Raw genomic sequence first — 17,531 nt, 5'->3', positions numbered from 1 at the left:
AGAGACCTGAAGTCATCTCCTGTGGTGGGAGGCGGTGGCATAATTGTTTCATCTGGAGACGAGGATGAAATATTTGTGGGTGGCAGTGTGCCGCCCTGAGGGGCCTCTTCTGGCTCCTCTCCCTCTTCCTCCTGGGCCTCTGATGGTGGTGCATTCGTGGGTGAAGGGGACCAGGTGGCCTTGATGCTTGTAGGTTGGGGGGTTTAAGATTCTGGGCTCTGTAGATTGCCCATGAGTCCCAATATGGCCAATTGGGTGGCATAACAACGGACAGTGGCATCCATGGTTGTGCCTGATAGCTTTGCCCTTGCATAGATGGTTGTTGGTGAGAGGGTCCCGGTTTCGGGGAGGAATGACAAGGGGGTATAAAGACCTGATTCATCCTCTTCATCCTCATCACTAGATAGTGGAGGTGCAAATCGACTAGGAGTGCCTATTCGGCTCGGTGCTAGTCTAACTGGGGTACCATTGGTGCTGAACAAGGGAGTCCCCAGCATGGAGGTGACTAGAAGGTCCGTGTGCCTGCTGAACTGGCATGGTACTGGGAAGCTCGGTGTCGGGGATGGGAGTACACTCTAACTTGCTGTTGATATCAGAACTGTTAGTACTGCAGACTTGCTATGCTGCGTGGGTACCGAGGGTGACCTCATTGCAGTACTTGGTGCCGAGGATTTCCTTGGCTCCGCCGATGCCAAGGTAGATGTTTTATTCTTATGGCGCACACCTGAGAGAGAGCTTACCTGTGCTGGGTCTTTAGCGCCACGGGATGTCTCCCTACCGAACATTCCCGGTGCCTCGCAGTCCGACAGTTTCGGTGCTGTTGATACCAGGGCAGATTTTCCACCTGGAGATCACATTCTTTTGGGCGAATCTCTCTGTGGGGATGTATGGGTCCGCTTTTTTGCATCCTTTTTGAAAGCAGGCTCCTTGGTAACAGGCTTAGAGATAGAACCCCTGTCAGAGGCTACCGATGGTGATCATTGGCCCGAATGCATTCTGGTCTCAGTGTTGGAGGCTGGTCTGAGGGATTTTTCCATCCTTAATAGTTTAAGTTGAAGATCCCTCGCCTTTTGTGTCCTAGCAGTTCATTTTTTACAATGCGGACACTTCTAGGCAATATGTGTCTCTCCGAGGCAGCGGACACACTGAGCATGGCCGTCCAATACAGGAATGGAGAGTCTGCAGGTTAGGCAGCGTTTGAAACCAGGAGAGCCAGGCATGCCTGAGGGAAGGAGATGAGTCCCGCACTTAGCTGTTGTTATTCAAAGTTGGGCCTGCTGGAGGCGAGGTGAAAGAAAGAAACTATACAGAAAATGAAAGGAAAGGGTAGCTATTTATGATTTGAGAGAGGCGCTGCTGGCGGTCCAACTCAAGCCAAAGGCAATAGAGAAGGAACTGAGGGATGGTTGGCTGTGCATGCTAAGTGGCCGCTCAGAAAACCGGGGCACTGCTATTACAAATCTCCGATTGCAAGCGCAGGGCGCCAAGACACCTAAAGTGGAGCACCCAGAGGGACACTCCTTGAAAAAGAACCAGAGTTTGTTTCTGGCTGCATTTGCTTTATCTGGGTTTGCAGGGAGAGGGAGGGTCTAAGAACCTTACCCTAAGATAAGCTAACATGGATCAGGTAGGGAGAGGGCCAAGGAAGAAGCAGCAATGAACTGAAATCAAGCCATACATGGCTGCTGTATACAGGATTACTAGATTGTAACTCAGAGCAGTGTAACCCAGGCTCCCCCACTGGCCACAATAGCATCAACCACAAGAAGGGGGCAGGGCTTATTTTAAAGCCTGAACAAAGGGCTGAATTTAAAGAGACCAGAGCCAGGGACTTAATAGGACTGTTCATTTAGTAGCTCTTTACTATTGTGGTAGGGATTCATTTGGACTTTGTGACTCAGTCAAAGGGCCAAGCCACAGAAGATCCTAAAAAGTCAGCCAGCAACCTACAGGGGGTGCCAGGAGCAGGAAAAGGCATGCAGTACCACTCCCAGCTACAAGAAAGTGCTCAGAAGGTGAGTGCCTCATTACACACAGGATCAAACTTTGTCCTTGAAAGTAGCTGCAGCTCCCAATGAAATAAGCAAATGTCACACACGTATATGTGAGGCCAGACTTCAGCCATTAAATAGTAAACTGTGTTTACATATTGAATGTGCTGGACTTGAAAACTTGGTACATTCGCTAGCAGGCTCTGTTAGTATAAATAAGGCTTACAGTGATTGATGGTGCTTGTTTACAACTAGTCCTTTTTTATTTACTTGGTTATATGTATGTATATATACATACACACACATACACTCCCACTTCTTTTCCTGAAGAAAGCAAACTATATATATACTATACTATATATATATAGCTTGCTTTCTTCAGGAAAAGAAGTGGGAGTGTATGCCAATAATCACTTGGCATCATTTTAAAGGTACATTCCTGAGCCTCAATCCTGTAAAAACTTACACACACGTTTAACTTTATACATAGTGAATAGTCCCATCCTCAAACATACATTGGGCGAGATCCTCAGGTGGTGTAAACTGCCATAGCTTTAATGAAGTCATTGGAGCTACACCAACTTATGTCAGGTGAGGATCTGGCCCATTACTTCAAAAAATAATAGTCAAATGTAGAAAATACAATACCTGGAAATATAAAATTATGGTCCACATCAAGCCAAGTACAATAGAAGGCCTACCATCGGCAATATCAGTTGAATTGATGTTGACTAGCTTAATCTGTTTAGAAAAGAAAATACACATTATAAAGCAAATGCAGGAGAGAGTAACAATTCTGGATTCTGAATGGGTTTGGTGTGTAACAAATTTATGCAAAAATAGTTTTTTTCTTCAAAAATTCAGTGCAGTGACCAGAACTTCAGTTAATATATTGCACAGCTACAGTAATGCCTTAAAATGGAGCAAGATAACAAACAGAAGTATAACAAAATGAATATATTTTTCAGTTTGTGATTAAACATGATATATCATAAAATCATAGAAATTACATATAAAAACTAATCTAAACTACCACCTTGGCCAATACTGGATTGTTCCATTAATATATTCAACTTCAAATGGAAAAAATATAACACTTAATTTATACTTTTTGTACTTATGCAAGTTTGTTATAGGGTTAAAAATTCCAGAAAATCTTTGTACCAACCGGTGATCCTCTGTACATGGACTAGCATGAAAAGCAAAGGGGAAACAGTGATATATAAAATCAGCTTAATGTGATACATTAATTCCTTTTACTGGTAATTAAATTCTGGAATGTAAAGAAAGCACTGCTATAACAAGACTAATCAGCAATGCAATGCATAGAATCCACAGTATTCCATTCTTGTACTCACTTGCTGTTATCTCAAGTTACTCGTTTAGCTATGAACAAGCTGTTCTTGCCATATTTTGTGTGAAGATGATCAGGGAAAGAGAGAAGAAGGAAACAGGAAATAAATGGGGAGCCAGAAAAGAATAAACAGACGTTGAAAAGAAAAGATGAGATGTGTGTCTAGGAGAGATCTTTTCATCCAAGCGTTGTAAAGGACTTTAACAACATTAAGATTAACTATATACCTAGTGCAGTTGGCATTATTATGCATCTTTTAAAATAGGTAAATGGATGCACAGAGAAGAATGAATGACTTTCCAAAGTCATGCAGTAAATCAATCACAAAGACAAGAACAGAATCCAGGATCAGAATCCGACTCAGGGCTGGTCTAGACTACCATGATAAATTGACCCAAGTTATGCTACTTAAGTTATGCGAATAACATAACTGAAGTCGACATAGCTTAGGTCGATATACCATTGTGTCTACATCGCGCTGTGTCGACGGGTGATGCTCTCCCATCGACTTCCCTTACTCTTCTTGGGGAGGTGAAGTACACAAATCGATGGGAGAGTGTTCTCCCATAGACTTAGCAGATCTTCATCAGACCTGCTAAATTGACACCTGTTGCATCGATTGCAGCAGTGCTGTTCTACCGGTAAGTGTAGACATGGCCTCAGGGTCCTACACTAACCACTAGACACATGCTCACCAAAAATAACCTCAAAAGACAAAACTCAGTAAAGAAGAGGTTGAATATAAAATAGACTGTAGAATCAAAGAAAATGTAACAGCAAAACAGAAAACCATGAAACAGAAAAAGAGAGAATATCCACAGAATTAGCATTAAAAAGCAAAGAAAAATACATAGTGGATCTGATTCTTCTGTCAGTTACAGTGATGCAAATCATAAATAACTTTTCTGAAGTCAATGTTACATTTGTGTAAAACTAGTAAATTTCAACTTTTTTCTTCTTTTTCACATTGGATTTTTGATATATTAGGTTTCTATTGAAATTTTTCAAAAACAAACACAGACAATTGGAAAAACTGTGTAGCTTAAGATAAAGCACCACCTCCCAATACATCATCCTGCTGAGAAATTCAGGAGAACTTCCTTTTGTTTAAAGAACCAAATATCTATGCACCTGGGCTTAAATTCTCAAAGAGTATTTCCCGGAGCCCCCTACATCGCACCCTCCAACATGTTATGAAAACTCCAGGGGGGTTAAAAATATTTACCGGATCTCCGCTCCAGACAGTTCTGGCTGAATTTCAGCTCTGCCATGCACTTCCAAAATATATTAATGAATAAATGAATTAATTTAATGTCAATGTTCTGTATCCTCAGGCAGACAGATCCTCCTTTTTTCTGTAAAAAGCATTAGTACTGCCAGTCACCACCAATAACTTTTAAAACACTCCTTGGGTGCTCCCAGTCACTGTGTTATCTCTGACCAAGAACTCCCAAGGTGTCCTTGTTATGCAGGTATGTTTGTGAGAGGAAGATGGGGATGAGGGTGGAAGTCGGTGGAAGAACCTTCAAATGTTGGTTGGCACTAAGAGGGCAGGAGACTAATTTCATGTGACCTTTAACCATATGGAGAAAAGAGATGTCCTTTGACCCAGCAACAGAGGAGTCACAGAAGCTTCTATAACAGGGGTGGCAAACTACAGCCTGTGGGCCAAATACATCCCACCAGCCATTTTAAGCTGGCCCTCGAGCTCCTGTTGAGGAACAGGGTCTGGGGCTTGCCCCACTCCGGTGCTCTAACCAGGGAGCAGGGTCGGGAGCTGCTCCATGTGGCTCCCAGTAGCAGCCACATGGCTCTGCTCTGGCGCTGCAGCCAGGGAGCAGGGTCAGGGGCCACTCCACATGGCTCCCAGAAGCCATGACATGGCCCCCCTCCAGCTCGTATGCGCTCCAATGGCCCCCTCTGGCACTCCAATGGGAGCTGCAGGGGCGATGCCAGCAGACGTGGCAGCATGCAGAGCTGCCTGGCCACGCCTCCACCTAGGAGCCGGAAAAGGGACATGCTGCTGCTTCTGGGAGCCACTTGAGGTAAGTGCCGCCAGGAGCCTGCACCCCTGAGCCTCTCCCCATGCCCCAACCCACTGCCCCAGCCCTGATCCACCTCCCCGCCGAACCTCTCCATCCCAGCCCAGAGCACCCTCCTGCACTCCAAACCCCCAGAGCCCACACCCCAACTGGAGCTTGCATCACTTCCTGCACCCCAACCCCAATTTTGTGAACATTCACGACCTGCCATACAATTTACATTCCCAGATGTGGCCCTGGGGCCAAAAAGTTTGCCCACCCTTGTGCTATAACATTTAAAGCAAAGGATCAAGGTTTGTTTGGCAAAACTTTCATGTAGGGTTGTACAGCTAACTCCCTCCTCTCTTAAAATCCCACAGAAACCCTGAAAAGAGCCCTAGAGGAGAATTCCCCACAAGATATTTTGACAATCCACTCCACAAAAATCTGGTATAAGTCTCCTGGGGAAACTAGGATTCTGTATTTCTTCTACTGGTTAACAAGGAAAAGTTACTGTATATAGCCTAGCTCAAAAAATATATATTTGGGGGCTCATCCCCCAAAGCTGCCTCAAGCCCCAACAAATCTTCATTTCCTCTAGAAAGTGAAGCTTTCCTAACAGATCCCACAGATAAAAAGATTGGCAGGGCTCTCAAAAAAGCTTTTGATTAGGCAACTGCTCATATGAACATATCCCTTCAAGTACTGTATTTTCTTTGGCTTGTACCCTATTAAAGTTGATTGAGGAATTAGAAAGGAAATCTTCCAGGTCCACGGCAAAACCCAGTTTTGTCCAAAAAGATATTAGGTTAGTGCCAATTAGTTTTCAGATTTTTGCACAATGCAGCACATGACTCACTCAATTCTACCTCCGAATATATGAAAATGGGAAGCAATGCTGTAGCTCAAAGGGAACTTTGATTGAATCCCTAGTCCCAGCCTTATCACAGGAATATAAAATATTAGCTTCATTTTTAAAGACATCCCTGTAGTATTTGTAGAATCACTGGATAAATTCATAAAACTTATCTGACAAAAGCTTCGCTACCCCAACCGAGACCAAAGACAACATTCAACAACAGAGCGTAAGATGGATCCCGGGGCTCCTTCAATAGATGGTCCAGCATTCCTTCTATACAGAAGGAGAGTTTTTTGATGAAAGAGTGGAAATCACATGAGATTGCTTTAGGTTATGTAATGTGGCCTCTACTAAAGATTACGCAGGCCTCTCTGAGAGGAGGAAAATAGGTATGTCTTTCTTTTTGCACCCCGGGTTCCCTCTTTCCCTGGTCCTAGTCATTTTTTTTTGGCACCACCAGTCTGAGCAGGCAAGGCAGCCCTCACTGCATTTGAGCACAAAGTTCTCAGGGTGAACGGCTGCTGTAGCTCAGTTTGTATTAACAAACTTCACTAGGTCAGCCGAAGCAAAATTTTGTTTTGGGAATACTTTTGTCTTTTCTTGAAATCTACCTTTCCCACCCATGACTCAGCCAAAAAAACCCCAACAACCTGAGGTGGATTTATTTCTACAGGGAGCTGCTATGACAGTCTCTTGTGTGGCAGAAAAGTAAAGTAATTAGGTCAGAGATATCATAGTGTGAGATGGAAGCAAAATGTGCCAAAAATCACTGATGGCTGTTGGTTCATAGGTTTAATCTCTCTTATCACTATGCTATCAGATGCAATCTGGTGTTGCAGAAATTTTAAAAAAAGCCAAATGTAAAAAGGAACTAAAGACATCTAAGCTAATAAAAAAAGATAAACGTAAGTCAAAAGACAGCAGGAGGAGGAGACCCAGGAATACATGCAGAAGTAGGATTACTTTATTTGGCATTCATACCAAGAACATTCTGAATTTTATTTATTGTGTTTTGTTTCATTTCTGGCACTAAAATGGCAACAGTTCGGTTTCTCCAGAATCAGGCAGGATCTTGGCCTGAATGCCAGTTAGGGAAATAATGACCAGAATGTTTTCAAGTTCTCACATCTATTCTTTTCGGGAATTTATTTTTGCAAATATCATTTAATTAAGTTTGGGGATGTGTTCTAATTGCAGATGAGCTGCTTACCTCAAATGTATCAACAGGTAGGGCAGCTTTTTATTCATAACGGGATCTAAGAAAATTAACTGAAGAGCACATAATAATTGAGGAGTCCATTAATAGTTGTTCAATGTCCAAAAAAGAAAAGTTGCACCAAAAATATCATATCTTGGAAGTTGATATTCGGATTTCTTTCTGTCATACGTTTATAAGCATATCTCTGTACAGCACATAGATACTTAGGATTCTGTGTAGCTCAGACGCTTCAAGATTACAGCCATTAGGTGAAGATAGAATATGGACTTCAGGAAAGAACAACTGAGGAAAACAAAATGGTGCTGACAGAATGTTAATTAAACTTACCCGCCTTCCTTCTAGAAACTTAAGGGCAGAGCCAATATTAGCCACCCAATGGATTCTCTTCAGATGACGTCCCTGCTCGCAGGGCTTAAAGAAAGAATAGTGCAAATTACAATCAGATTTATACCAACGTTCTTACAAAGTGACAGCCATGTCATTATAAAAGCACACATGCATGTGCTGTGACCTGATTGATATGTGAAAATATTGTTGAATGCACTCAAATTAGGATTTTTGTATATGCAAATAGATATACAGCTAATATAATAATAGATACGAATACTGAAGGCGAATTTTACAGCTTTGCTTAAATTTTAGATCTATGTATTGCAATCCAAAAGTATAATCAAGTTCTATTTAGTTAACAACCTCACAACACAAGCTAGTAAAAACAATATTCACTAATTTCTCTATTCTTTACTACATTTTTTTCTAAAGGTATAAATTTAGAAGATTCACTGAAGTTTAAATAACAAATCACAATTCCTATAATACTAATAGCTATTTTTCTTCCCAATAACTCTTATGTATTTAAGCAGGTTTTGTTTTCTGGACACATAAGTAAGGGAAGTGAACATGCCATCTCCAAAGTATTGTTTACAAGGGAATGATAATGGTGGTTATTACTTCAAAAACTCAATTTGCAGTAGATCTTTTCACTTTTTCCAGGGGAACGCTATCAAATATGGTTCACGGCCTTTCTGAGGCCAGCAAACTATCATGAGTCCTTTCTGAACAGGGGATTTTCTCCAACGGAGAGACATACAAGTCTTTGAATGTAATCAAGACAAAAACACCCCTTAAATCCTAAACTTTTAAAATTTGAAAGTGAACATTAACATTTACATCTAATCATCCTGTGATACATTATTCCATCAAGAAAGATAGAGAATGGTTGTATCATTCTCAATTAATCTCTTTGGTAAATTTTAAAATCAAAGTGTAGTCTAGACAAGTTTTAAGATCAAGTAAATTTCATATCTGAAAAATGGATCTCTGTGACCCAGACCCATAGGTTTCCCCTATCTTGAACAACTCATTCTACAGAATGCACCTAATAGGCAATCCACATTTTGGTATCACTGGATCATTACCTATTTCCATTTTCATTCCTATTCAGAAAATCATGAACAACTTTAATAAAGGTCTGCTATGGATCCTGAAATTCCCCCTGCAATTCAGTGGGTTCTAATAATCTTCACTTCCTGTCTTAAACTGTAGTGTGCTGTTGCTGTGCACTGTAAAACACCAACTATGTTCCACCCCAGCAGTGGCTGTATTTCCAGAGATGGTAATCCTAACTAATACTTATATATACATTATAAAACACTCTGGCATCATACTGGATGAAAAGTCCTTTTCAACCTGTAAATTATCTATTATTATTCTTTTGCCTATCCTTTCAGTAAACCAGATACAGTGGTTTTTTAAAACTCCAGTCATTTTTCTGGGTCTATGTTGCTTCTTTTCTTTCAATAGTGTATTTATGTTGACTTTGATATAATGAATTTGAATGTCACTATTAACTAAGGTAAAGTTCCTTTCTTGGATCATGAATAACGTTTTACCACAAGGGGGAGACTTCCCTTCTTGGAAAAGCATAGAACAGAGTAAAAAAACTAGTGCAGTTCAACACAGCAGAAATCCTAGTAACCCTTCAGAACACATAACTCAAATTAAGCAATCTTCATTCAAGTGAAGTATCCTTATGCATGCTTACTGTCAGACTGGCAAATAGTTTAAATGACTTTAAAGCTGTTATAATCTAGTGTAGGTTGCCATCTGGAATCAAAATGCCTCCCTATATTTTATGGAAGCAGATGATAGCTAGATACGACTAAAGAATAATGGCTGAAGTGTGGCATTTAGATAGTGACTTGAGTAGGGGGCAGAGTGAAACTCCTGAGCCCTAGAGTGAGTTCAGGGAAGGATTCTATCTCTATCCTTTAGGAACTTGCAATCTGAACCCTGGGCTGGTTTGGAAGGAGCTGGAACTCCTAACGGATAACCCTACTCACCTCTGCTGACCCACATAGGGCCAAGTTGGCCTCAGAATTAAAGACTGATTTATCCTGACATTTCATCTCAGGAGGTATGCTGCCTGCCAGGGGCCCGTATCCAAGATGTTATAGAGGCATTGTTGAGGATCATCCAGCCCTCTGACTACTACCCCATGCTACTCATCCATGTGGGAACAAATGATACTGCAAGGTGTGACACTGAGCGGATCAAGAGCCATTACATGGCTCTGGGAGTACAGGTGAAGGACTCAGTAATAAAAATAATGTACAGTTGTCTCTATACTTTACTGGACCTAAACAGAATAGAAACACAAATAAGGTGCTTTGCATGTTCTTGTCTTTTATTGTTGTTTCTTTTGCTTTTTTGGTTGCCATTTTTTTTTAAATAAAGACTTGCTAGCTAGGCCCTCAAAAGTGATATTAACAAACATACAAATATCACTTTTCACAGCAGACTTACTCAGCCCCAGCAAGCCAGAGACAAATTAAGCCCCGGATGAGGAGGTGGGTAGGGAGGCAGCAGAGGCTAGGGGCAATGGGGGGGATGGATGGCAGGCTGGGGAGATAGTGGGGGCCAGGGACGATGTGTGTGGGGGTGAGCCGGGGGCCGGCACGTGAAGCCAGAGTCCATTGCCAGGCACCTACAGTCCACCGACCCGCAGCTGGGAGGATGGAGCCCACTGACCCAATGCTGAAGCCAGAAGCCCAAGTCCTACTGCCACCAGGAAGGAGGGGAATTCACACCGTCTGCCTGCTCCTCTGGTGTTTGTGGCTCCAAAGGGGGGAAGGGCCCAACCCCTGCTGGCGGCCCCAGAGGAGGAGCTACTGCTTTGCCCATCCCGTCCCCCTCCAATCACTGCCCAGGAGCCTGTGGCCTCAAGAACAGCCTCTGGTGGCCGGTGGCCACATTTGAGAAACGCTGCTCTAGCTAATATTAACTATTCACGACTCTCATAAAGAAATGAATAAACTAAACAAGTAAGATAGCCACTATTTCTGTGAGATGTACAGAAAGTGTTGTATGTTCTTATTTTCCCTCTACTGGCTCTAACGGTGCACAAACACAACAAAAATAATGTTGTGTTTTAATGTTAAGCTCCAGTGAAACACATACACACTGATAGCAACAGACACTGTGTGCATATTTTCAGCATATCACAAACAGGGAGTAAAACAAAAAATGTCAGTCTATAATAAAGTATTCCTTATACCTTAACCCGGCAGACCACACAGCTAATATACCTGTTTTATGCTGTAACACACAGGCACCTGTTGACTTTCATGTATTACAATGTAAAAAAACAAAAAACTGAAAATTATTTAATTATAATAATCAACTCAGAAGTTCAGAGAGCCATCTTATCTCAATTGAAATGGAAACAAATCCTTACCAGTTTCTGACCAGAAAGAACCTCCAAAAGAGCAAGTAGCATAACTCCATCTTTGATATCTTCAAACAGATCATTGACCACCAAGGGGGGATTGCGCTGAAAGGTGAAAAGAAATCAGATGTCATAACTACCAATACTACTACTTTGTTAAAATAGAAAGGGATAGAAAATTAATCTGGTCTTTGTCAGCAATGGTTTAATGGGACAGTTACTATTTGGCATTGCTGGCTCTGGAATGTAATACTAGATGAATTCATATCATAATGGAAGGACCTGAAATAAATCTACTACCCTGCACAGTGAAGGCATGGAATGTTGAACATATAGGGCCAGATCCCCAGCTGATGTAAATCAGCATAGCTCCATTGACTAGCTGTGAGATCCAGGTAAAAATGACAAGAGGGACCAAGAGTGAAAGGTAGCTATATTCTGCATTAGTGAGATAGGCAGCTGCCAAGTTATTCCCACCAACTAGCAGCATTAAGGTCAAAGAGAGGAGAGTAATAATAGGCAATATACCAATCTCCTAGAACTAGAAGGGACCTTGCAAGGTCATTGAGTCCAGCCCCCTGCCTTCACTAGCAGGACCAATTTTTGCCCCAGATCCCTAAGTGGCCCCCTCAAGGGCTGAACTCACAACCCTGGACTTAGCAGGCCAATGCTCAAACCACTGAGCTATCCCTACCACCTGTGTATAGTTATATGTTCAGTTTTCATGCTCAGGATCACACTTCAGCTTAAATCTGTTTATGCACATTGATTTGCCCTCCCACAATTAGTTCTGGTTTTGATTCTGTGTTCTTGAGAGGAAGGGAACATTCAAACAATAGGCTTAGATGCTCCATATGAAGGACTATGCCTACTTTTTAATCTTATTAATAATGCCCATGGATAGCTTCCACATCCACTTGCAATGAACACATAGACTTGCAGGATACAAAGTTATTATACAGATGTGCAATGTAAAAAATAATATGGTGGCACTTTAAATATTCTTAAACTGTAAGCCCACATCACTGAACCCTTTACCTTAAGTCCCGGCTTTGAGTGACTGTTTACAATTTCAATAATCATTACTGATTTCCAAACCTAAAAGCATCTTTCATCTACATTTAGATTCACCATCATTTTTGCTGTAGAAACCCAAAAATCTGTCATTCTTATTAAAAACTGTAAACTTGGGAGGAATCTACAATGGCGATATGCACATTAAGAAACTATTAAGTAAGGTCAAACACACAGTTCCTGAATACAAAATTACAGTCATATTTTGATTTATCTCATATTCCACCTAGTATTCAATACAATACAGGAATTTCAACAGTATCTAAGCCTGAAACATACAACTAGGTGAGTAGTATGAAGGGAAGACAAGGTGTGCCAGGAAGTCTTTAGTGTGCTGGATCTGTTGGAGTGACAACACTACTTTTACATTGCTGACAATTGTTTCAGAAGGTTGCCATATTTCCCCCTCCCCTTCTCCTCAAGGCACTGCAGTTCTCCAACACTAAGTTACTCAGAACATCAGTTCCCGCTCATGACAAGTTACTGTAACACATGCTATTAAATTTTCAGAGACAGCATGATAATATTGAAAATATACTTAAACAGATTTTGTTTCCAGATATTCTGAACAATAAGATGTCATCATTAAACTCTACTCTCTCAACTGCTTTGACACTTCTTATGCCATTTTATGTAACTCTATCAGTTGGCTAGTACAATAACAATTTCATGCATTTTCCCTAACCTAGCACATCAAAAAATATAGTGAAATCCTGGACCCATTGAAGTCAGTGGAAAAATTCACATTGACTATACTGAAGCCAGGATTTCACCTCGAGTTTATAAGCATCCACATGTTTTGTTGCTGATAATTGTCTAATAGGGCAACAATAACATCGATTTTTCAGGTGCACACTTTTTTTCTAAACTTTATTTTTATTTCTTTATATAAAACAGGGGTAGGCAATCTATGGCACGGGTGCCGAAGGCGGCACGCGAGCTGATTTGCAGTGGCACTCACAGTGCCCGGGTCCTGGCCACGAGTCCAGGGGGCTCTGCATTTTAATTTAATTTTAAATGAAACTTCTTAAACATTCTGAAACCTTATTTACTTTACATACAACAATAGTTTAGTTATATATTATTGACTTATAGAAAGAGACCTTGTAAAAACGTTAAAATGTATTACTGGCACACGAAACTTTAAATTAGAGTGAATAAATGAAGACTCGGCACAGCACTTCTGAAAGGTTGCTGACCCCTGATATAAAATATAAACACATAATGAAACAATAACAAAGTTCAGTCTTCATTGTTTGTAAAACCTAGAAAAAAAAGAAACAAACAAAAAACCCTGAGCTCACAGAAGTCATGCAGGATAACAACTGTTACCGTGACTAAATAGATAAATAAGTGAGAGCATAACCTATGAGTATCAGGGACTAATATACACTAAACTGCAAAAGAGGTGCCTATTTTGTTTTATGGTTACATTAGATGTACATCTGAAAAATCATGCTTGCACAACTAACTTGATGTACTGCTGTTGTATAGTTAATACAGAAAGTAACTGAAGAGCTGGAGATAAAAAAAGAAGCATTTCCCTTCAGGAGCAGCGATCATATAACAAGGCAGGAAAAAGCAAAGTATCCCTGGGTTTGTAGCCTCCAACACTGAAAATACTCTCCCTTTGTTGTTTTATCTAGATTATCTATTTCTTCTATGAAAAAATACTTTTAGCATTAGGTGAAAAGAACATTCTTTTGTTGAAATGAGTCTGTACATTTAAGACTTCTTATGTGGTTATGCTGTGACAGCTACAGGAAGAGAACTTCAGGTTTCCTTTACATTACTGTACAATGTGTTGTACAATTTTAAAAAAGATGATCAGAATAACATGTAAACTTCTTTTCATTCTGATATGCCAGTGTCACCAAACACCAGTCGGTAAATTTAACAGTACCAGATTAATGAATAATTTTGTTTAAAGAAAAACCCTCCGCTTACCACACTTACATTTTTACTCATACCTCGATGTTAGACCAAACTCTTCCTCACTGTGACTCCAGTGAAATCAATGGAGTAACAAATTCACTAAGAATGGATTTGTCCCAGGCAATCTTGCATTACATGCTACAGATATAGATACAATTCATTTCCTTCTGTGATGTTTTTTCCCATGTAAATTTTGAAGCAACATTGTACTTCTTTCAAGTATTTGGATTTAGCAGTGAAGATAATGATCCATAAGGGAGGTCATCATATCAATAACTGTGGGTGAAATCGTGTCATTTTGCCATTGTCTTCAATGAAACCAGGATTTCTCCCAGAAAATTTAACTTCTAAAATGCTGTGCTTTCCATGCAATCTAAATCTGTGAAGACAGATTTCATAGAACTTGGAAAAGGAGACAAAATATAAAGAGTGCTGGAAAAGATGAGAAGTGGCAAAAAAACAACCAAATTATTGACAAGCAAAGATTCTGAGATCAAATGCTGAGAAGTAAGGGAAACCACAACAGTTCCTCTTAAATCAAGAGACTGCAATTCATCTCTTGCTGGTACTAGCTGGTAAAAATAAACCTCAGCGTATTCTATTGACTGAAGTTGTCTTATTTTTTTCTCTTTACAATCACTCGCAGCGCATAGCAGAAGAGAACACGTGCATAGAGATATAAATAAAACCAGTACAAAAGGGATAAAAGGGAAGCAGAAAACATAGATAAGTGACATGAACATTTAAGAGCTAACTTTGTGCAATACACAATTACTAGATTGGTACCATTCCCTCATAAATTGGAAATTAGGTAGGTAGCTTGCTTCCTAGCCCAAAATGCTTGGTGCAATATACATCATAATGTAAAGTCTTCTAGTGCCATTAAAATATTGACATCTGTTTCAAAAGAGAAAAGCATCTAAGGACCCGATTAAAAATAACGTGTATGCATAGCTAATAACTCAAGACTCTTTCTTACGAACAATAAGTAAATGACATAGCAACTTTTTTTTGTTCTGTTTTTTTTTGTATGCTGCCATGGTCACGCTGTATTAGTTAAGACATTACTGATTTAGCAGAAACAAACAACAATATAAAGCCAAATGCTTTGGCAGCTCTTAGAGTTCTCACTGACTTCCGTCTGTATTCTGGTTATATTGTTGCAGAGTGTGATGAAGTGAATTGGGATTTTGCCTGAGTAAGATCTAAGTCAGGACTGCATGATTTGGCACACTGCATTTAGAAGCATCTATATGTGAAGCATGTATACAGTCTGCGATATTTAACTGCAAAAAAATCCAACACGCACATCGATCCATCTCCAACATGTTTATTATCAATATACAGTGGTCACAAACTCAACATTTCTCACACTGTTATGCCTATGATACCACAATTATCTCCTGGAGTATTTCATGCCAGTGTGAGAATGGCTAGCAAATGTTAACTTTTTTGGCAATCACTAACTCTTCTTTTTAAGGTTGCTGTGGACATCAGCCTTATTGTAGTTCAGCTCCATGTACCTATGAAATTCAGTATATCCCAAGTAGCATACACAAACTTCCTGACACTAAGAAGTTTCTAGATATTTATTTTATACTATTGTATATGCAACACTAAATATGATAGCTTAAATAAAATTCCTGTTTTTCATGGGAAAACTTTCCATTCACACTAACATAGAGTGATTCTTTTACTAGAATAGATAAACACATGTCCCTTGGCAGCATATGTAATGTCAACTTGAATAATGTGAGTCAGCTAACATGTACTTTTTCCTTGGTAGCCTCCAAATGAGAAAGTCATTACCTTTTGTTAAAAATGTGAATAAAGTTAAAATCTACTGAATACTGTTTATACTAGAGATGGGCCAGAACTTAACAAGCATTCCATCCAGCTACCAGTGTGTACTGTCAAAATGTTAACATGAAATCTGTAGAAACACGTGGTACAAACATACCTGAACTTTAGAAAATATTAGATCTATATCCAGACACTGGCTTTGTGATTGGTCCCTACAGCTATAGTGACTGAATAAATAACATTGATCTTAACATGCCATATGTGCTGGCATTATAGAAAAGTTAGTGTTGATATAATATATATGATTTGCTATTGCTTTGATACTTTGTTATACTGGAAGCAGTAAGCAGATAACAAAGGCCTTGTCTTCATTAGGAAAAGGGGTGTATTTTTAACATATATTAACTAACATACATTAAAATCCTAGTGTAGCCAAGTCAAGCTGTAAACATATAATTTTCCTCAATCAGCTAACATGTATATAAACTACAACTTACCTTATCTATACTAGGATTTTAATACATCTTAGTTTGTTAGCTGATGTGTTAACACCCTCTTTTCCTAAAGAAGACAAGGCCTTAGGTGTCTGCTTTCTTCCTCCAAAATATCAAAGCAATAGCAAAGCACACATATTATATCAACACTAACTTTTCCATAACTCCAGCACATACGGCGTGACGGTTACACTTGAGGTAATAATGATATTTAAGAGTGGCTGTGAGGAGGCAAGACATGAGTGGTGAGGCACATTCACCACAAGTAAATTCATGAGCACTGTGGGAGGCATATGAATTAACTGGGAAGCTTCTTAAAGGCTAGCAAACTGATTTTTTCCCATACTAAGTATTTTATTTAAATACAGATTAGAACTGATCACAAATGTAACCTAATGTGGGAATTTTTTGGATAATCCTGTTGCTCTTTGAAATTGGTCTCTCGTTTGTGCTAATATTCAGAAAATGTCTTTGAACATTGAAAGCAATACAATTTAGAGTTTATCAATTAATATACATAGTATGTAATTATTAAAATCAGAAAAGCAGATTTTTAAACAGCCTACAAACTGTAGTCTCTCGTCTCTCAGAAGTATTAAACCGAGTAACAGAAAACTTTTTGAAAAACCCGGACAAAAATCATGGAACAAACAAGACATTTGCTAAACTTCTCTGTTCTGTCCTTTTTTTTTTGTTGTTGTTGCATTGCATCTCATTTTCTGTATTTTTCTGTTGTCTCTCTAAACTGTAACTGCTCTGAATCTTTCTTCGCACCTTTGAGTGCACTGCCTAAAAAACACTGTTGGTGCTGTACAAATGAAAACAATAGTGTTCTGCAGATCCTCTGTAAAATGTTCTGTAGAATGTCGTGAGACTTCTGTTACTAAAATAAGTGGTAGCTGAATTTTCGAGTAGCTTCAAAACTGCATGAGCAAATCTGGCACATGCACTCACTCGCACAAAGTGATATCTGTGTGTATAATTACCTGATTTGTTTGCACTGATTTGTCTGAACAAGCTGATGTGCATAATTTCAAAGGCTGTTTTGAATATC

At 39.8% G+C, this 17,531-nt stretch overlaps 1 protein-coding gene across 5 annotated transcripts in view; it reads right to left on the bottom strand.

Moving 5' to 3' along the window:
* SYNE1 (spectrin repeat containing nuclear envelope protein 1) overlaps nucleotides 1-17,531 on the bottom strand; it is a 472,714-nt gene that overhangs the window by 348,064 nt on the left and 107,119 nt on the right. For all 5 annotated transcript variants that reach the window (XM_039529938.1, XM_039529933.1, XM_039529934.1 and 2 more), the window contains 3 exons: nucleotides 11,181-11,276; nucleotides 7,772-7,855; nucleotides 2,640-2,732 (listed from right to left, as the gene is read on the bottom strand). In XM_039529938.1, coding sequence (XP_039385872.1) covers nucleotides 2,640-2,732; nucleotides 7,772-7,855; nucleotides 11,181-11,222 — 219 coding nt within the window. In that variant the 5' untranslated portion in view covers nucleotides 11,223-11,276. The remainder of the gene's footprint in view (nucleotides 1-2,639; nucleotides 2,733-7,771; nucleotides 7,856-11,180; nucleotides 11,277-17,531) is intronic.

This window comes from Mauremys reevesii, linkage group 3, assembly GCF_016161935.1.
Source record: "Mauremys reevesii isolate NIE-2019 linkage group 3, ASM1616193v1, whole genome shotgun sequence".
Taxonomy (NCBI): Eukaryota; Metazoa; Chordata; order Testudines; family Geoemydidae; genus Mauremys; species Mauremys reevesii.
Note: the sequence above shows the minus strand (reverse complement) of the source record. Positions and strands in the feature narration are given on the sequence as shown.